At 40.9% G+C, this 22,238-nt stretch overlaps 1 protein-coding gene across 1 annotated transcript in view; it reads right to left on the reverse strand.

Annotated features, from left to right (window-relative positions):
• TENT2 (terminal nucleotidyltransferase 2) overlaps positions 1 to 22,238 on the reverse strand; it is a 54,540-nt gene that overhangs the window by 26,658 nt on the left and 5,644 nt on the right. Inside the window, exons 4-9 of the mRNA XM_074932296.1 lie at positions 15,469 to 15,709; positions 14,294 to 14,408; positions 14,081 to 14,172; positions 13,227 to 13,293; positions 6,956 to 7,025; positions 2,287 to 2,363 (exon numbers count right to left, since the gene is read on the reverse strand). Coding sequence (XP_074788397.1) covers positions 2,287 to 2,363; positions 6,956 to 7,025; positions 13,227 to 13,293; positions 14,081 to 14,172; positions 14,294 to 14,408; positions 15,469 to 15,709 — 662 coding nt within the window. The remainder of the gene's footprint in view (positions 1 to 2,286; positions 2,364 to 6,955; positions 7,026 to 13,226; positions 13,294 to 14,080; positions 14,173 to 14,293; positions 14,409 to 15,468; positions 15,710 to 22,238) is intronic.

A 22,238-nucleotide genomic window follows, 5' to 3' on the forward strand; every position in this document is an offset into this window, starting at 1 on the left:
TTGTTTTAATTTTTTATTTAGGTTATACAAACTTTAAGGGCAGGGAAAAGAGTTCTCTTGTCTGAAGGACACAGAGCTCATTCTTGAGTTTTCCTCAGGATCCATGAAAGCAGTAAACCTTGCATACAAACCTTAATTTTAATTTTGCCTTGTCCTCAAAAACTTTTTATGTAAATGAGGTGTTAGATACAGTAACTCATTAAATCAAGACATATGCTTTTCATGAGGAAAGACAAATACAGCCATATTCCAGGTACGATCTTCTGAACTTCCGGGGAACACAGACAGCCTTCTAATTAAGGTAGTAATCTGTTGTTAGGGAGATGTCACTCAGCAACACCTTTTAAGGACCTTGCAGAATACTTAATTTATTATTTGCTGATATGTAGAAGCAGATCATCAGCTCAGTCAAGTATTTTATGATGGTCTTACAATGCCTTATATGTTCTGGAGTGTTTTTTCTAACCTGACAACTTTGTGCAAAGTTTTTGAGTTCTACACATCAGGACAGGAATATATCAATAGGTAATCACTTAATCCAGAACAAGAGACATCCTGCAACAGCACCAGCTGGGGTGCTCCCTGTTATTCTGAAAATCCTATCAAGCACATGATTTTCTCACATCCTGTAAGTGGTAGTGTTGTCAGAATGAACGTCCTAGATCTGGAAGACCTCTTAGAAACAACAAAACTCCTTACCACCAGTCACCTCATTCCTGACGTGATTCACCAGTAGTTAAAATAAAAAAAAAAAAAGACTAATAGTACACTAACAGTGAGATGCAGAAGAATTACTGTACAGATACATATGAACATGCATTAACTGAAATAGGATTTTTCCATGAGAAGAAAATGAAAATAAGCAAATTCCAAACAGGACTCTTGAATGTGTATGTCACAGTACAGAAGATCTCATTTTAGTTGAACTTATTCTGAGATAAGATTTTCTATCTGCTAGCGCCATTAATCGGTATATAACAAAGACAGTGAGCAACATGGCCAGTAAACTTTTCCTGATACCCTTTCATCAGTCAACAAGCTACCTCCTCAAGAAAATGCACAGTACTGTCATTTGCTCAAAACTAAAAGGTTCAGCTTCCACGAACTGAAAAATACTTAGATTCAATAGCTGATTTAATTGCAGATATGCCTCATTAGGCAAACAAGTAATAACACAACAGCACAGACTTCAGTTTCTAGCTCTGTTTAGTCTGCCTACATTTTCTGTGGACATTCTGCTTCACTCTGTCATACGATCTTTGATGTTTTCTACAGCACCTATGCACCAATGTAGAAAAGCTGATCTCAAAAAAAAAAGACAGAAAAGCATCCCCAGAAATATTTATGAGTTTGGGGGGGGGGGGGGGGTGTTAATCATGTTCACTAAGATAACTAGGCCCTTGTTTGTCTGAGCATCTAATTTGTGGTAATGGAACAAAGAGTCCCATACATCTTCTACATGAGAGGTAATTTTTTTCTCCCATGCAGTATGAAGCACTGCAGTCACAAATTTAAGTGAGCAGGCCAGTACTTCTAATGCCATCATACTGGTTGATATGGCTTATGAAAGTATGTAAGAAAACCGATTAAGGAAAGTTTCCATTTACTTTTGTTTGCCTTATGTCATCTGAGAGTTTTCTGGTCCAAAGAATACAAGACAGACTATGCTTAGTACAGTTTGCCTATTTAGGAAGGTCTAGCACATTGAGGAGATAACAGTTTCAATCACAAGTGTCCCTTAGCTACTAACTCAGTCCTTGACCTCAAGAAAATAACAGTATTTATCCTTCATCAGGAGACATAGAGTTAATTTTGTTTCCTTGGCACCAAGGAAGAACAGAACAAAAGGTGGAATACTAGGACCTCTTCCACTGTTCTTTTCACATCTAGACTCTTGTCTGCTCTACAGTAATTTGATAACAGGAATAAAGGAAATCTGTGGCAGAAGCTAGGTACTGTATCAACATTAGACATCTACCTGGACTTGTGCAAAGCACTTTACACTGTCCTGCACAACATCCTTGTCTCTAAATTGGAGAGACATGGATTTGACGGATGGACCACTCAGTGAATAAGGAATTAGCTGGATGGTCACACTCAAAGAGTTAAAAACATACTTGGCTAATATATCGATTTTCTCCATATATTTAGCTTTAAAATAAGCTCATGTTGTTGAGTCTATCTAATACATTATATATTATATATAAATTATAGTAGTTTATCAATATGAAAATATAATTAAAAAAGCAAAGTTTATAGAAATTAGAAAATACATTAAAAACTTACTGTATGCATAGGTTCTCAGAAGGAATGTATTTCTTATTCCTACAACATTGTTTACATTCAAGTCAAACTCCACACAGCTATTGGGGAGGAGAAAAAAAAAAAAAAGAATCACACATCACAGTATTTAATTTTAGAATATTTATTGCCTACTTACATGACAGAGGTGGAGAAATGTAACTTCAGGATAATGCTCTAGAAATTGTCTTTAAACAAGAGTTTTGATGTTGTGATTTCTTACTTGAATTTCTAAAAGACTTGAATTCTATTGTTATAAAAATGTAATTGTTATTTTACATAGAGAATACATGTAGATCAAAACCTGGACGTTATGACAATTTAATATATCATTTTTAAAAAATTTTTATCAAATCTTTCTCCCAATTAGACTTGCACTACATGATTTACTATGGACAACTTTTGATGCCAGCAAGGATTCTTTTAAGTATTAGTTTAGGAAATCATGCCAGTGAACTGAAAAGGAGAATTGGAAGAGGTCAAAGGTAATAATCTATTTTCTGCAACAATGGTCAGAGCTGATTAGCAAGCACTTTGAAATGAAAACTGTGTATTAGCAAACACTGCATGTTTTGTGGTAAGAGTTTCAATAACTGTTTCCTGCTGTTAACAGCAAATAAGAACAAGGCAAACAAGCACTCCCTGCTTGCTTTATATTGCACCCGGCCCCATACTTTTAATTTCACACTACAGAGCTTAACTACTCACAGTAGTTAATTACTGAATTTAACTGATATTAAATTCACAGGCAGTAAGCAATAGCGACACTGTAATTTGCAACAAGAAAAGCCTATTATTGATGAAGAAGTAGCCATCTACATTAACTGCACCTGAATTAATATCAAGCATGACTTCTTAGATGTAGTCAGGTAAGAATGCCATACTACCTGCACGGATGAACAAGGAGCTCCTGAATAAGCTCACATGCGAAACGGAAGCATACAGAGGGTGGAAGCAAAGACAGGGTAGTCTTGGAGTAATAGTACTGTCCAAGCAGGCAGGGATCAGGTTAGGAAGACCAAAGCCCGGATAGAATTAAATCTGGCCAGGGACCTCAAAGGTAAGAAGAAAAGCTTCCATAGGAACATCAGTGATAAAAGGAAGATTAGGGAAACTGTGGGTCCTCTCCACAAGGAAAGAGAAGACCTGGCTACCCTGAATATGGAGAAGGCTGGTGTACTCAGCAACATTTTTGCCTCAGTCTTCACTGGCAAGTGCTCCAGCCACACTGTGCAAGACGAAGAAGGCAAAAGTGGGAACTGGGAGGATGAAGAACCGCCAACTGTAGAAGATCAGGTTTGAGATCATCTAAGGAACCTGAAGGTGCACAAACCCATGGCACTCCAGGAGATGCATCCATGGGTCTGGAGGAACTGTCAGATGAAGTGGCTAAGTCAGTATCCATCATATTTGAAAAGTCATGGGAGTCTGGTAAAGTTCCTGCTGACTGGAAAACGGAAAACATAAGCCCCAATGTTAGAAAAGGAAAAAAGGAACACCCAAGGAACTATAGGTCAGTCTCACCTCTGTGCCTGGAAACACCATGGAGCAAATCCTCCTGGAAACTATGCTAGAGCACATGGGGAATAAGGAAGTGATTGGTGACAGCTAACATGGCTTCACTGAGGGCTAATTGTGCCTGACAAATTTGGTGGCCTCCTCCAACAGGGTTAAAGTGTTGGTGCATAAGGGAAGAGCAACTGACATCACCTACCTGAACTTGTGCACAGCTTTTGACACTGTCCTGCATGATAGCCTTTGTCTCTAAATTGGAGAGACATGGATTTGATGGATGGACCAAACAGCGGATAAGAAATTGGCTGCATGGTCACACTCAAATTGAGTTGCAGTCAATGGCTCAATGTCCAAGTGGAGAGCAGTGACGAGTAGTGTTCGTCAGGGCTTTGTGTTGGGACTGGCATTGTTTAATGTCTTGGCTGGCAACAGGGACAGTGGGATCAAGTGCACTCTCAGGAAGTTTGCCAATGACACCAAGCTGTGTTGTGCAATTGACACACTGGAGAGAAGGGATGGCATCCAGAGGGACCTGGACAGGCTTGAGAGGTGGGCCTGTGCAAACCTCATGAAGTTCAAAAAGGCCAAGTGCAAGGTCCCGCACATGGGTCAGGGCAATCCCAAGCACAAATACAGGCTGGGCGATGAGTAGACTGAAAGCAGCCCTGTGGAGAAGGACTTGGGGGTACTACTGGATGAAAAACTGACTATGAGCCAACAATGTGCACTCCCAGCCCAGAAAGTCAACTGTATCTTTGGCTGCATCAAGAGAAGTGTGGTCAGCAGGTCAAGGGAGGGAATTCTGCCCCTCTATTCTGCTCTTGTGAGACCTCACCTGGAGTCCTGTGTTCAGTACAGTCCCCAACATAAGAAGGACATGGACCTGTTGGAATGAGTCCTGAGGAGGGCCACAGAGATCATCAAGGGGCTCAAGCAGCTCTCCTGTGAGGACAGGCTGAGAGAATTGGGATTGTTCAGCCTGGAAAAAGAGAAGGCTTTGGGGGAGACCTTATAGCAGCCTTCCAGTACTTAAAGGGGCTACAGAAAAGATGGGGAGGGACTCTTTATCAGGGAGTGTAGTGATAGGACAAGAGGTAACAGTTTTAAACTAAAAGAGGGTAGATTTAGATTAGATACAGGAAGAAATTTTATACTGTGAGGGTGGTGAGACACTTGATCAGGTTGCCCAGAGAATCTGTAGATGCCTCTTCCCTGGAAGTGTTCACGTCCAGGTTGGATGGGGCTTCGAGCAAACTGATCTAGGGAAGGTGATTATTAAGTAATTGTTAAGGTCCCTTTCAACCCAAACCATTCTATAATTCTGTCCTTTAAGAGCATAGTACATAATGCTACAGGAATAAATTTGAACTACTGCTTAATTGTTGAAAAATAAACACAAACACAATTAAGAATAGTAGTTGTATGTGCAGATATAATAAATATGACAGGCTGCATGTGTAATTCCAATTAACCACAATTGACAAGATTACTATTTACCAGATGCTGATTAAGCAAGTTCTATTGCAGTTATTTTGTACTTTAATATGCACATTTAATAGATGTGGCAATTATGGCAAGTGAACAAGGTTTTGTACTGGTAGGACTCAAGTTCTGCTAAAAGCAGTAAAGGAGAGGAAGAGATCAAACTGCAGATCAAATGCAGTAGAAGAGGAAGCTTTTGCATCCTCTGTAAGTACAGTAGTCTTATTAATCAATGGGTTGCCTGGTAGCAGAGCCAGCACTGGAATTATTTCCTGAGAAAGACTACACAATATTAGATAGTGAGTCTTCACGTTCAATAGATCTTCGTTTGCTGTTATGGCTCTAAAAAAAACCATTTAAGGTGAAAAAGGAGAACACAAACTGAATGCTTTCTCATTCACCAAATCAAAGTGGAAAATGGAAATTTTCAAGTATGTATGAGCCACTGGCAACACATTAGAATGCAGATGCAGAGACACTGCCCACTGAATTCTACTATCTCCCCCCAGCAGATTGGCGTCAAGAAAATGGGCATTCACAGGAAGCTTGTCATGTTTAGCTTCCGGTTTTGGTTAAAACAAGCTTACTGTCCTGGGTACAGATTATCCAAACAATTTGTCAAGGCTTCTGTGAAAAAAGAATGAGCTCCCTTGTATTTATATATATGAACCTATGAAAAGAAAGAAGCCTGTAAGAGACTGAAAAGAGACAGATTCTTAAGTAAGACAAAAAAGGGGTGAAGGCGACAGGTTATGTAAGAGAAAGATGAAAGAAAAGAGAGAAAAATAAAAAAAACCCACAACAACCCAAAGTCATGTAATTTCCTATCTCCTCTATTCCAAAAAAACAACACAGGAAACCAGATGAACAGTACTGGGTTTTGTCTCTGAAAAACGTAATGGGCAGCTTCTAGTCTAAGACAACTATACTTTGATACAGTAGAAAATAAAGAATTCTTTAAATTCTGTCAGGTACATGAATATCATAACTGTTACTTTTTTTTTTTTTTTTTTTTAACGAGTGAGTGTAGTATGGACTATAAATGCCTACAAAAAGACTTCAATCTTCTGACATAAAGAAAACTGATGTATGGAAGTGATTAAGTTTATTTTCTGATTTCAAATTGGAAACAAATATTCTTGCTATGACCCTACGATTTACTGAATATTTGTACCAGGAAGACAGCAGAATATACTCTACTAAAATGAACACAAATTTTTTAATCAAGAATACGTCATCACAAGAAACTTGTTTTACTGTTGTGTAGTGTAAACTCTGTGAATTAGTCTTTAAGTAGCTCAACAGTTGTTTTCAAAGCACACAAAATTATCTTTTTCAACAGTTTTCTTCCCAGTGTTGTTTCTCTGTCATGAACTATTTGTCAACTGGAGTCCACTCTGTACAAATAGCCGATAGGAATCTGTGCTGTATTGCTACTAATTCATATCACAGAAACTAAACAACATCTCAACCACAAGAGGTGTTTCAGGCCACCAAGGAGGTATGTTGACTGTCACTGCATGCTAGTTGTACAAATTTGCAATACAACTATAGTACAAATAAACAAAGCATGACTTCAGTGGGACTACTTATATGGACTGTACATAGAATATATTCCTGTGTCAGAGTGAAAAACTATGTTGAACAGAATACTTACCTGACTTTATCCCTGAACTTCACGATTGGCACTTTTGCTCGAATCAGCTGAGGTCGCTCAATGTAGCTTGCTGAAAGGGAGAAAAATATGGCATTGAGTTTCATGTAAGATGCTGATCTTAAAGAAAAATCCGAAAGTGGAGTCACATTGATGGATTTATAGCAAATAGTAGCTTATTAAATTTAGCAAAAATATTCTCAGAAGGGTTGTGCTAAACTAAGTAACCTTTAGCAACTGCAGCAAAAATATAATCTAGTGAAGTGTATGAAAAAAATGCACTAGACATTAAAGAAAAACATTACTGGAAGATTTTTCTGTGGTAAGTACGTTAAAAAAATTTGAACATAAGGAATTTGGTTCTACAGTGCTTTCACTGAGTACTAAGTGTAATAGAAATCCTGAATAGGTATAATTAAAGTTCAAAAAAAGGTCACAAGAATGTATCTATCCAGGATGGCTAGACATTTAAGCCCATCACTACACTGTAGCAATGGGTACTCATCAGCTTCCTACTTTTAAAACATGTCTAGTTTGCTTACAGTTGAAATTATGTATTTTACTGATCAAAAAATATTAACATAACTCTGTCTTCACTATTATGCTTAAAACTGCTTTTAAAAACTGTTTATTTGACTGATAACATACATGCCAAGAAACAAATTTCCTATTGAATTGTAACTGAAAACAGGACACCACTTTCCATCAAAGATGGGATAAGCTTTATCCACGTTTTGCTAAAATGGTGATAGGACATGTAAAAAATATACACCTGAGATGATTACCCACACAGTATAGACACACAGGCTCAAGGCCAGACCATCCAAACCCAAATATACTATCATACAGTGCCATCAAATGCACCTTCGCACTTGGGTCCCCCAAACTGTTGTGTTAGTCATATTATCTTCAATTTCCCTATTCTTGACAGTATGTCAGGCTATATTTAGTAGTTGGCTGTAATCCTGAATGAGAAACGCACCCAAGAAAGTAATGGAAGAGACAATGAAAAGCAGAGTCTGTAAGTTATATGATACGAATTCAAGCAAAAGGCATAATTTTAGTAATTTCTGCTGCTGTAAAATCTAGGACCACTTTAATTTTTCCATATCTAACACCATACAGTTTCCCCTTGCTTCTATAAATTAATGTCATATTAGCATAACTAAGTATGAAAAAGCTAGAACTGATGCAGACTGAAAATAACCTTAAATAAAAGCTGATCTTCACTTTTTGAAGAAAAAAAAGAAGAGGTATTTCTATCAGTTTGGATAGCAACCATGATAAAAGTGTCATCTCTGTTGCACTGAGGTAACCACCTCACATTTGATAAAATCCTACTGTGCACTATTCAATTAAAATAAATTCTACTTTTGTTTTGAGACTTTCTGAAAGTGTTTTATGGACATGCATGTTCAGACAGATTTGACCTGTCTTTTATGTGGATTTGAATGCATTCTATGACCCTAAGCAACACATTGAGTAGCACTCAAAACCATAATCTCATTAATTTACTAATTTTAAAGGAAGAATCTCACAACTTACACAAGTGTCCCCTTCTTCTAGTTGCACCTGCAGACACTTCCAAGCATCCCTCCTCCAACATCCCAGAACATTCTTAAAGCAAAATTATAAAGTCTGTGGAGCTCTCTGACTCCTTTTCTTTCAGTATTAAATTTAAGACAAAGATGCCCAACTCATTAGCACACTGTAGACAACAGTGGGTATGTATCTCCATGCCGCAGCAATTCAACCTTCCTCACTATGACCTTTCTCCAGAGCCTTGCAGAAGTTAACTTAACATTCTAGTGGCAATCCAGTTCCAAATACATCCTCGTCTGCAAATGCTTCCCAACACTTGATGGATGATTATACCAAATTAATTGGCTAAGAAAAAAAAATCCCAAAACATAATCCCAGTCTTTCCCAGGGTGAAACAAAGCAAAGAGGATGTTAGAAGGCAGTAGCTTGCTGCTGGTACCCTCTTTGCCTCACACCAATGACACTGTTAGCAGAATCTCTACTGGATATTAGTTTGTCACACATACAAGGGAAGAAACAGTCACAAACACAGGATGTGGAATTCTGAAATACATAAAGGTTGATTAAGTGCCTTAGTAAACTGACTATCTGACCCTGAAGCTATGACCAGAGGCTAGACCAAAATACTTGTCAAGAGTTCCACATAGCTGCTCTGCAGTTTTGGGCAGGGCTGTGAAAAAGTCACAAATGCCACTTCAGCTGTAGTGAAAAAGAATATAAACACTTCAAAGAAAACTAAGCACTGTTTCATAAACAACTTATGCGGAATTTCAGATTAAACATCTTAAGTCTCTCTTCTTTTACAGAATAAAAGACAAAGCAATTGTACAAAATACTAACCCCAAACATAATATATGCCAAAAAGACCTGCACTCACTGATAGGATTATACTACAGAAAGAGAAATCAGGCGACAGAGGAGTCTGAATCCAGAGTCATGAAGAATCTAGGTGGGTACAACCCAGCACAGGACGAAGTAACTGTTGTTTGGAATTCACTCATCCACCTGCATAGTCCTTCAACATTGTTTGAATTCAAGTTCCATTGCTTGTCCTAGCTGTGCATGTTCCCCACTAGACAACTGTTAGGTGGATTCCACTCCAATAACCTAGTGTTAACACTGTGTGTAACTAGTAGAAAATGTTCTCTTTGTTATTTATTTAGATAGTAACCACTCAATGCAGTACTAAGTTGTTTTTTTAAATTAATTCTGCCTAGACAAATCTGAAGAGAGTAAACAGTCTGACATTTACTCTCAGTGGTTTGAATTATACTCTCTTCAATATGCTGTAACAGTTATCACCCCAAATTCATGTTTTGCATTTCACATTTCTAAAAAACAACAGCTTGTGTGTACAGTTCTGGGAATGTTAGCCAATATTGGAAAAAACAGGTATGTGCAGGTATCTGAATAAATAAAAAGTTGTGCATACTCTGCTAGTCTTTGATACAGTATATGACTGCTATCCTTATGCCTCTCTACTCTAGAAAAAACACAATACATACCTTTAACAAGTCCCATAAAAACCACAATCTAGATAAGATGGTCCAGTTTTACACTTCAAAAAAGTTTAAAAGGTAGATTTAAAAAAATCTTTACACTTTTAAGATTCAGCTGGACAGGGTGGTGGGTCATCTTGTCTAGACAGTGCTTTTGCCAAGAAAGGTTGGACCAGATGATCTCTGAGGTCCCTTCCAAACAGGTATTCTATGATTCTATGACTATCTGAGAACAGATCTTAATTTCTGGATGTAGAATGACTCAAACTCCTTGCTCACACTTAGTACCTTTTGCAAGCCTGAAACTGAAATAAGCTGGAGTTTAGATAAATTTTGAATCCACTTCCCAGATATCCTAGAATGAAACACTAATCTGACAACCACTACCATACCAGTTAACTGTATATAAAGGATAAAAGAGATGGCACTTGGAAGTTCTGCAGATGATTTACCTAAAAGAAAGACAAATTGTGACTCATCTAATCTGCACTTAGAATGCTTCCTAATTTATCAATCAGTCATGGAATTAAGATGAAATATGATGAGAATCACTCTTCTTACAGCTCTTATTTTGTAATGTACCAGAATATCACAAACAGGAAGATGTTAGGAGAGGCACAGCTAGGGAAAACTTCTCCCAAGTTTCTGAATTGAAATGATCAGGAAAGCAGTTAAAAAAAGTTCTAGAACATTACCTATGCCACAAATCTTCTCCTTATTTTTGTCCTTTAACTCTTTCACAAAACCAGCCCAAGAACTTAATTTTAAGTAACATTATCTTTCCTCCCCCTTCTTGTCTCTCTTATATCTTGGCATATACTTTGTTAGGTTTCATGTTTGGCCCAAACTATGTTTATTTCCATTCTCTTGCGTGAAGCAAGGATTAAGTTTAACGACAGCTCACACACTTGTTGAGAACATGCTGCCGTCTTCCTTCTACAGAAAAAAAGACAGAAGGAAATACTTAACTAGTATTGCTAAAGAAGGATTACCTTAAGATTACAGGATAGCATTGTATGTATTAACTGGACAGCGCAAAACTTAGAAATAATGATCAGAAGAAGTTTCATATCTTTCAGGTTGTTAACAAGCACATGCAATAAAATAAAGAATTCTGTTGAAATGAAATCGCAATTCTTAAAGAAGCTTGGTACAGACAAATCTTACACTTGATTGTACACAGCAGCAGTATACATGTACTGCTACTGCTAGCCCTTTAAAAGTTGCAAATCTAGAATTGTTTCAATTAACGTCTCAAAAGAATCACAATTTCTCTATGCTTTTTTTTAAATGTACATACTTGTAGATCCCATCCTTGATCATTAAGCAGCAGCTGACTTCTGAATACAGTAGACAGTAAGAAATAATTGCAGTTCCATTAAAAAAAAAACTTAGCCGTTCTGAAGCATAGTGAACAGCCATTTCTAAACATGTAAACCTGACTCCACAAAGCTGCAGGAGTGCCAACAGGACACCACTGAAGCACATACTGCTAAGATCATTTCCCCAGGGGTGAAGAAAAAGCATATGAATCTATGAGCTTCTGAAGTTTAACCTGGGGGAACTCCCTCCCTGCCCTGAGCCAAAACAAACCCACAAGATATTGTGAAATTATGGACCACAGCAATTATATTTGCCTAAATAAGCTTTAATCAAAATAACTGGCAACCCCCTCGTTTCAGAAGTATGAAATGTTAGCATAGTTGAGCTACAGTTTGTAAATGAATTAAATCCAAATGTGAAGACCCATATGGCAAAGCCTTTTTCATTTTGAATCAGGTGAACATTTTCAAACAACTTTTGTCTATCAGTTCTATCCACAGAACATCCATACATAGACACAAGCACAGATGGCTATAGTAATTCATGCCCACAGTGATGTTAAGATTATGAAGAGATGATCTAAGAGGTCTACATACCACAACTAAGAGTCTGACAGGAGTGGTAATACCTGCAGTGTTTTGTCCTGCCTCACATTTCAAAGTACATTTTGATTAAATGAAGCTGACCAAAGGCTCTTGCAAGATAACAGAGAACTAGGAAAGCATCGAAAATGAGCAATGGTACAAACAAAAACCTTCAAGAATCACCCCCACATGACTATCATGTCTTTCTGATACTCGTATTCCCTGGCAAGCAAACCTGGTTTTGTCTAAAGCTCTGTCACAGAACACAACCTCTGGAAAAAAAAAAAAGAGGAGGGTGATAGTTTATTTTGATGCTTTCTGATCCCTGAAAACACAACTGTCATCACTGTGCTTTTCAGGAAGCACTGGAATGACTTGTATCCTAGGCAAACTCAGACTAAGTTCTGGATTCCTTATGCCAACATCAATATACAATAGTAGTAAGCCATTAAATATCAGATGTCTATTCTGTAATGGATCTATCAAGTGTCTCATCAAGTGAGCTGTTGAAATCTGCACACTTGCCAATGAAGAAATTTTTAAGTCTGCCTTTCAATTTATGCTTTGTTTCTTTTACAGCTGCAGGAGTGTTCAGACAGCAATATAAGGAAGGGTATCAAAGAATTATCACAAATGTGAGAAGTAGCAGGACACAGTTATTGATATCAATAAATTACAGGGTCTTTCATAATTCAAAGGATGGTACAAAAGCCTCTTTGAAGTAGGAAACTTTCACATTTAAGTCAAGAACTGCCCATGTGAATTACTTCATCTGAAGAAAGTCTAAACAACTTATAAGAACTATAAATTAAGCCATTTCTCCTATATGTACTGCTATTGTCAACATTTAGTATTTTCTTCACTAGGCACCTAATTAATTCACTGGTAGTAAGCCCCCTGCCTCCCTCCCCATCAATTCCACACAGTCTACTAAGAGTGACATCTTATTTTACAAATTCTTAGGAGTACTGTCCCCAGGAAGGCACTGCAAACTGAAAAAGTAATGAGTTCAGTAACAGAGGTTTCCTAAATGGAAATCTAATTTCCCCCCCTCCCCCACAGTTGTGGTCCTCAACCCAAAAGTCATTTTAGATGCTACCCATTCTTGAAGTCCACTAGTTTGCAACATAACTGTTATGTTTTTCTACCAATTATCCATCAGCACCAAGATAAGTAACATTACTAAATATTTATAGCTTTTCTCCAAACAGTACCATGATTATAAGTTAGACAAGATGTAATTACACAAATTAGTTACAACTGTGCATCAATACTCCTTCCAGTATTGCCAATAATCTTACTACCTTACTGAAGTGGGAAACTTACAAAGTTTAGTACTGAAGAGTTTTTGGACTAAGCTGAGTATATGCCTTGCTTCAGTCTTCTGATTTACCTGAAATATGATATTAAAGACAAAAGTTGGTATCTTTCATTTAGATGATCCAAGTAAGCTTGCTTTACTTTTCAAATAAAATTAACTCTCAGAATATGAACATGTATGCCAACACATTCCACAGCCTACATATTTCAAGCAGCAAAAGCCAGACAGAACAATTCACATTCAATATGCAAAGTAACTATCAGACATTCACAAATCATAGAACTTGATGAAAACCTAACCCCACTTACACAAACGTGTCCTTTCCTTCCTTTTCAATGATGCTTCAATTCTCTCAAAATTATGCTCTGATTTTTGTTACGTTTTCTCTCAACCTAAATTCTACTTAAACACTTTCTCTCACCAAAAATACTTGATACTTTGCATATGAAACTCCTTCTTATGCCTGCTCACTAAAATTAATTGCAATGAAACAAAATGAAATTTAAAAATTGCAGTTATTAAAAGTTGTTCCTGCATCTAAAACAGGTTAAAATTCTCTAAACAATTTTCTTCTGGATTCTAGACAATTTGCTTCTGTTTTGTTGTGTTTTTTTCACTTATGGAGTGAAGGCAATGCTTATTTTTTTGAATGTTTTCTTGGGTTAAAGAGCTTATAGAGTTACAATCATATTTGCAACATTATTGTTCCCACAGTTCATAGCTATTACGAGTGAAAGAAAGTGTTATTAAATCAAAAGGATTTGACCATTCCTTTCTCATTTTGGAATCCAGCCTTATAAAAGCACATGCACTTTAAAAACAGATTTTGTTTTAACTACGTATGTTTTAAATTACTTACTGGTTCTTCTTTAACCAACAGGCACAAGTCACCATCACTGCTACGAGTGCCAAAGCCATTCAGTGAGGACCCAACCAAAAAGAGTCTGCTCTCTGTTAACAGAAGAATCACAGAATAAAAACTGATGTGACATATCATAGTTTAAAAGGAAGGAAGAACTGCAAACCTGAAGAACATTCAAACTGATATTAAGTAATCAAATTCAAAACATACGTGGAAAAATTTGCTGTATTTCTCCCTGGAGCTGAGTTCTGCAGAGCTCTTTTCTGTTCAAATCACAGGTCTGTTGCTGACATGCTTGAAACAACTCCAAAACCTGCTGACTTAACTTGACACACACATTCAAAAATTAAAGATACAGAGAAGTGAACATTCCTTCCTGCCAGAGATGCAATTACATGAAACACAGAAGACGGCATTAAAAAAATCCAGCTTAATTTTGCACAACCTATTCCATTGTCTAGTTTTACCACTCTTGAATTCATATTGAACTCCTCCCTGAAGATAGTTCTTCAAAGTTTTTAAATTTAAATTTGTGCAATGTTATAAAATGTCTGTCCACAGAAAATAATTTTTGCCTCAACAGTATCTGCAGCCTTTCAGGGAAAAAGCAGTGAAAAACCAGAGACATCTTCTGCTGACTTTAGCATTTAGAGAAAAATATTTAAACTGATTTAAGTTAGCTTTCTTTTTTTATCCCACACAAACTATTAAAGAAGTAGTCATATCTTTGGTGAAATGAGGTATTAACTGTTTCTCTCTCACAACACTGTTATATGCTATAATCAACAGGCATATTTACACGAAAAAAAAAATCTGCCGTCGTGATGGCGTAGATAAAGTAAGACTGATTAGCCACATGCTTTTTTTAATTAAAAAAGAACAAAAACCACAGTTCCAACGCTACTGCCCACCTAAAGACATCCTCTTCTATATTCCAGAACAGCTAGGACAGTAACTTTTGCCTCTCTTCAGAAGAAGATAAAGAACATCTTTATAGGCCAAATACTGTATTTAGTCAGAATGGGCTTCTCTCACATTACCAGGATGTTTTCCTTTTTCATCAGGATTCTCCCCCTCCCCAATCATGTGACAAACAGACCATCCCTCCAATTTCTACTTCCTGGAGCAGACACATAGGTTTCCTGACATTAGTATGGAAACCAAACACCACAAGAGAACAACACCCCTACTTCCCAAAAATGCTTGGGACACACACAAGGAGGCTATACAGGGACATACTGGCAGCTGCATTTATTGCTATTTCTTCTAAAGATAGCCTAGTGATACAGACTCCGTGACACTGTCAAAGAACCTTGCAGAAATGTCTGCAGTCTCCCACAACACCATTGGACCCTGCCTACTCAGAAGGCACAGAAAGATATTACCTTATCTTTGGCCACAGGGAGTACGGTTTCTATAGGGACTGGAAACACATTATCTTGCAATGGAGGGACACATCCTCGTCTGTACTGTGCACAGAACAGTGGAGATTGAATTGTTCCTGGGAAGGAGCATCTACCTTCTTCTGGTAAAGGCACTGCTTGGTCAACTACAGCTGTTTCAGAATGACGTGAATGAAACCGTGGCCGTTTGATATCATATACAACGCTTTCTTCTCTTGATCTCCTGGCAGGGGGAAGAGAAAGAGACAGTAAATCCTCCAGCTTGCAAGCTCCAACCTATGGCTAAAAGACAATAGCTACAAAGTGCAAATACTAATGCTTAATTATGTGACTATTTCACTAAAAGCAAGTATTCTAGAAAACAAAAGGTACATCCATGCCAGATACCAGGTTAAATAAACCTGGAATGGGAAAAGAGAACTCATAACTGCAAAAGTGCAGCCACCCCTGAAATTAACTGATACAACTGCTTTACAAAAGTGACTGTCTTAACCATCTGAAACCTAAATGGCAAGTTCAATTAAGCAGGGCAACTCTGAAAGCTGGTTGTACTAGCTTGGTGACAACATACGTATTTTTCAAAAGATACACAATGATTATGTAAGGATACTTTTCTTTTAAATCAATGTAAGTACAGTGAGAAGTTTTGCGAGTTCTGAACACCCAGTGATGAATAAAATAAATTCAGAAGTGGGGACTGGAGAAGAATAAACTTTCCACAATAGCCATTCAAAATGCAGCATTTGTCTGCATCTTAGATTGTACACACAGTAAACTAATCTGGGCAAAAAAGAACCACTATTCATTTGACAAATGGAACTAATGATTATATTAAGCTACACTGGTCACAAACATAATGTCTCATTTTCAAACAGTAGTCTGTATTTCCTCATTAAGTCATTTGTCACAGGAATTTAAATATATCTGAAGAGATAAACTGATCTTATAGACAGCCCCTTGGCATCTGAACTCAATTTATTAAGAAAAAGTTGTACTAAAAGCTGATCAGTGGTTGAATACTGTGGTCCACCCACAGTAAAGAATAAAAGAGGACTTTAATGTTTGTTTATACAGCAAGCACTGCATAACATTAACCAGTGGGGGGGTACTTACACATTTTTTTAAATTAAAAAGCATGAAATCAAATGTTCACATGTATTAATGAATTAACTATTAATAAAGCTACAGTCATTTCTTGTAGTCAGAAAAGTTGCCCCCAAAGTAGTCTGGGGACCTGGACAGATAGTATTATTAATAATAAAAACTTAACTGAACAGACCTTAAGTCATCATTTCTTAGGAAGCATTTTTTTCCAGAAGGGGTTGTTAGGCGTTGGAATGGGCTGCCCAGGGAGGTGGTGGAGTCCCCATCCCTGGAGGTGTTCAAGAGTAGGATCAATTTAGCGCTTAAGGATATGCTGTAGGTGGGAATTGTGTTAGATGAACGGTTGGACTAGATGATCTCCAGGGTCCTTTCAAACCTAGATGATTCTATGATTTCAGTTTTCAATTCAGAGAAGTTCTGATAACTCTACCTACACTCAATCTTAAAGGAACTCATAATGTAACTTTACACCAAAACAATGCTGCTTCAGCCTATTTTTACGGAGAACTTGCACGAACTCATAACCAGCAAAAACACCTTAAGAAGAGTTGACTCAAGAACCAATGATTAACTAGTTGACTGCAAATCTCCTAACATAGCATAGTTTTCCATAAACCAGACTGGTGAAAAGGCAAACATGCATGCTGCATCACACCAGGAACATCTTTAGTTCATATGATAGTTATATACTCAACTATATCTTAATACCGTTTGCAGTTATTTTCTAATCCGTTAAATTTGGAAGAGAAATAGCATACTGTGGTGGTTTAAGTCCTGCCGGGACCAGAGACAACACTGCCGTTGCCCCTCCCCCACCCTCAGCCGGTCAGGCTGGAAGAGAGGCACAAACCCCGGGTTAACATAAGAAGAAATTTAATATAACAGTGTGATAAGCAATCTGAACAACAACAGTAGCAAAGATAACAGTGATAAACAGTAATAACAGTAAACAAGACAGAAGATATACAGAGAAATACCGCAAATGGTTACAGACCGCTCGCTCGTGTCCTCCCCGTCACCAAAGCCACAAAGGACAAGGTTCCCGCACTCCCACGCCTGGACCTGACGTCAGCATGGTATGAATAACCCGGCTGGAGATCCCTTCCCCCACTCTCTCTGCTGGGAAAACTTAACCCTATTCTAGTTGAACCAGGACATAATCCACCCGATAACAAAATAACAATTAACAAAGGCACAGCATAATTCACGGCATGTTCTCACCCAGAATCAAGTCCCCCTGTGGTACACATCGGACCTCTCCATTGTCCTGCATCACCCACCAGATACACCCAGGTCCTTGAGCAAAAGCAATCCCATGGATGGGTTTGCCTTTACCTTTGCCTGGCGCAGGACTGAACCTGACCATTTTTTCCAATATATTCCTCATGCGCACCACAGGGACTTTATCCCCATCTACAGCACGGGGATGTTTTGACTGAGCCGGGCCAGCTCGACTGGCAGATCCCCTTGTGTTGACTAGCCAGGTGGCCTTTGCTAGATGCATGTCCCAGTCTTTGAAGGTCCCACCTCCCAGTGCTTTCAATGTGGTGTTTAATAGTCCATTGTAGCGCTCGATCTTCCCAGAGGCTGGTGCGTGGTAGGGGATATGGTAGACCCACTCGATGCCGTGTTCTTCTGCCCAGGCATTTAAGAGATTGTTTCAGAAGTGGGTCCCGCTGTCTGACTCTGATTCTCTCTGGGGTGCCGTGTCGCCACAGGACTTGGGTCTCAAGGCCCAGGATGGTGTTCTGGGCAGTGGTGTGAGGCACTGGGTAAGCTTCCAGCCATCCAGTGGTCACTTCCACCATTGTGAGCACGTGGCGCTTCCTGTGGCGGGTCTGTGGCAGTGTGATGTAGTCGATCTGCCAGCCTCTCCATATCTATATTTCTGCCATCGCTCTCCATTTCGCTGGGGCTTCACCCGCTTGGCATGTTTGATTGCAGCACACGTCTCACATCCGTGGATGATCTCTGCAATGGTGTCAATGGTGAGGTCCACCCCTCCATCTCGAGCCCACCTGTATGTTGCATCCCTACCTTGGTGGCCTGAGGTCTCATGGGCCCACCAGGCTATGAACAGTTCACGTTTGCGCTGCCAGTCCAAGTCCACCTGAGCCACTCTAATCTTAGCAGCTTGGTCTGCCTGCTGGGTGTGTCGATGTTCATCAGTGGCCCGACTCTTGGGTACATGGGCATCCACATGGCCACCTTCACAACGAGGTTTTCCACACGGGCTGCAATGTCCTGCCATACTTCAGCAGCCCAGACGGTTTTACCCTTACATTGCCAGTTGTTCTGCTTCCATTGCTGCAACCATTTCCACAGGGTATTTGCTTCTGCCCACGAGTCAGTATAGAGGTAGATCCTCGGCCACTTTTCCGGCTCAGCAATATCCAAAGCAAGCTGCATGGCTTTTGCCTTGGCAAACTGGCTCGATTCACCCTGTCCCTCAGCAGCTTCAGTGACCCGTCGTGTGGGACTCCACACAGCAGCCTTCCACCGTCCATGTTTTCCCACAATGCGACAAGACCCATCAGTGAACAGGGCATATCACTTTTCCCCATCTGGCAGCTCGTTATATGGTGGGGCCTCCTTAGCACGTGTCACCTCCTGTTCTGGTGACATCCCGGAATCTTTGCTCTCTGGCCAGCTCGTAATCACCTCTAGTATCCCTGGGCAGCTGGGGTTCCCTATTCGAGCCCATTGTGTTATCAACACAACCCATTAGCATGTAGCATCTGCTGCATGATGTGTGGAGGAGGCCTTTCCTTTGAACATCCACCCCAGCACCGGCAGTCGGGGTGCCAGGAGGAGCTGTGTTTCAGTGCCGACCACTTCTGAGGCAGACCAAACTCCTTCATACGCTGCCAGTATCTCCTTCTCAGTTGGTGTGTAATTAGCTTCAGAGCCTTTGTATCCCCGGCTCCAAAAGCCCAGAGGTCGGCCTCGGGTCTCCCCAGGTGCTCTCTGCCAGAGGCTCCAGGTAGGGCCGTTCTCCCCGGCTGCGGTGTAGAGCATGTTCTTAACCTCCTGCCCTTCCCGGACTGGCCCGAGGGTTCCTGCTTGGGCAATCTCCCGTTTAATTTGTTCAAAGGATTGTTGTTGCTCAGGGCCACATTCAAAATCGTTCTTCTTATGGGTTACGTGGTAGAGAGGGCTCACAATCAGGCTGTAGTTCGGGATGTGCATCCTCCAGAACCCCACAGCGCCCAGGAAAGACTGAGTCTCCGTTTTAGAGGTTGGTGGGGCCATGGCTGTTATCTTGTTTATCACCTCCACTGGGATGTGGCGACACCCATCTTGCCATTTATTCCTAGGAATTGAATTTCCCTTGCAGGCCACTTAACTTTCTTTTGCTTAATGGCAAAGCCGGCCTTCAGGAGGATTTCAGTTATCTTCTTCCCTTTCTCAAAGACTTCCTCGGCTGTGTCCCCTCATACAATAATGTCAATGTACTGTAGGTGTTCTGGAGCCCCACATTTCTCCAGTGCAGTATGGACCAGTCCATGGCAAATGGTGGAGCTGTGGTTCCACCCCTGGGGCAATCGATTCCAGGTGTACTGGATGCCTCTCCAAGTGAACGCAAACTGTGGCCTGCACTCTGGTGCTATCGGAATGGAGAAGAACGTGATAGCAATGTCAGTCATGGCGTACCACTTGGCTGCCTTCGACTCCAGTTCATACTGGAGCTCCAGCATGTCCAGCACTGCAGCACTCATTGCTGGCGTAACTTCATTCAGGCCACGGTAGTCCACAGTTAGCCTCCATTCGCCATTCGGCTTTCTCACTGGCCATGTAGGGCTGTTGAAGGGTGAGGGAGTTTTGCTGATCACCTTCTGGCTTTCTAGTTGACGGATCAGCTGATGGATGGGGACCAGGGAATCTCGGTTGGTGCGGTACTGCCGCCGGTGCACCGTCCTGGTAGCAATCGGCACTCGTTGCTCCTCAACCTTAAGCCGCCCCACCACTGAGGGATCCTCTGAGAGGCTGGGTAAGGTGGACAACTGTTCAACCTCCTCCAGGGCAGCTACACCAAAAGCCCACCGGTACCCTTTTGGGGTCTTTGAAGTACCCTCTCCTGAGATAGTCTATGCCCAGGATGCACGGGGCATCTGGGCCAGTCACAATGGGGTGCTTATGCCAGTCCTTCCCAGTCAGCCTCACTTCAGCTTCCAGTAGGGTCAGCTGTTGGGATCCCCCTGTTACTCCGGAGATGCAGATGGATTCAACCCCACTGCAGCTCGATGGCATCAGGGTGCACTGTGCACCAGTGTCCACCAAAGCCTTATACTCTTGTGGGTCCGACGTGCCAGGCCATCGGATCCACACTGTCCAGTAAATCCGATTATCCCTTTCCTCCACCTGGCTGGAGGCAGGGCCCCTCTAATCCTGCTCATCATCACTCACTTCTTGTAAGAATGATTCACTGGTCCCCTCAAGAGGGTCAGACATAATGTTGGCCATTTTGTTCTGTCTGGGGGATTTCTGACTGGACACTGGAGCTGCGCTTTTCTTGGAGGACTCCCCTTTTGTGATGGTCTTCCCTTTCAGCTGCTCTACTCGTGCAGCTAGGGCGGCAGTGGGCTGTCCGTCCCACCTCCTCATGTTTTCTCCATGGTCGCAGAGGAAAAACCACAGGGTGCCTCGTGGTGTGTGCCTTCTGCTGCCTTTCTCTTGGGTGGGGAAACGTTTACTTCTAAAGCCTGAGACATTAGCCCGTGCAGGTGGAATGAAGGACATGTCATCTTCCATTTTCTGGACCCTCTGAGACAGTTCCTCCACAGCTGAGACCCAGGAATGTTGAGATGGAGGGAGATTTCCCTCATATTGCCGGAGCTTGCCAACCACTCCATCCACTGTTAGAGTGTGGGTGTCTGTCCACCAGGACACTATTGCCAGTGCTTTCGAGTGTGCTTCTGGTGCACTCTTCAGGAGCTTTCTCCACATCAGGTGTGTGCAAGGGGCCTGATCTGGTTCCATGGGTGACCGCTCATCATTCAGATCACCACAGATCATCTCAAACACAGCCAGTTCCCTGAGGTTCTGGATGCCTTTCTCAATGCTGGTCCATTTGCTTAGCTGACATAGGATGTCATCCTTGTAGGGGTGCCTCTCCCTTACACTGAGCAGCAGTCGCCTCCAAAGGCTGAGGGTTTGAGTCTGTTTCCCTATTTCCCTATCAATGCCAGCATCCTTGGCCAAAGATCCCAGCTGCTTGGCCTCTCTCCCCTCCATCTCAAAAGCACTGGCTCCATTGTCCCAGCATCGGAGCAGCCAGGTGCAAATCTGCTCGCCTCCCAGGCGGCCGAAATCTCTCCGCATATCTCGCAGCTCAGTCGGGGATAGAGATTGGACGATCACCTCTGGCCCCTCCTCCTGTTCCCATGATGGGCCTGGCTCATCCCCATCCCCCACTTTGCAACTGAGTTTCTGGTATATTTTGTTTTCTGTATCGGGGCGACTGACACCAGCACTGGCTGGCTCTCTGGCTCAGTCGCTGTACTGGTGGAGGCGACTGAGACTGGCTCTGCCTGTTCCCCCGGTCCAGATACTGTACCAGTAACTTCACCCTCAGATTCTGTAGCCTCTTCTCCCCCCTGAGGGCAGTGGGTGTATTACAGAGGACATGGTATGCATGGGCAAGTCCC

The sequence above is a fragment of the Athene noctua genome, chromosome Z (assembly GCF_965140245.1).
Source record: "Athene noctua chromosome Z, bAthNoc1.hap1.1, whole genome shotgun sequence".
NCBI lineage: Eukaryota > Metazoa > Chordata > Aves > Strigiformes > Strigidae > Athene > Athene noctua.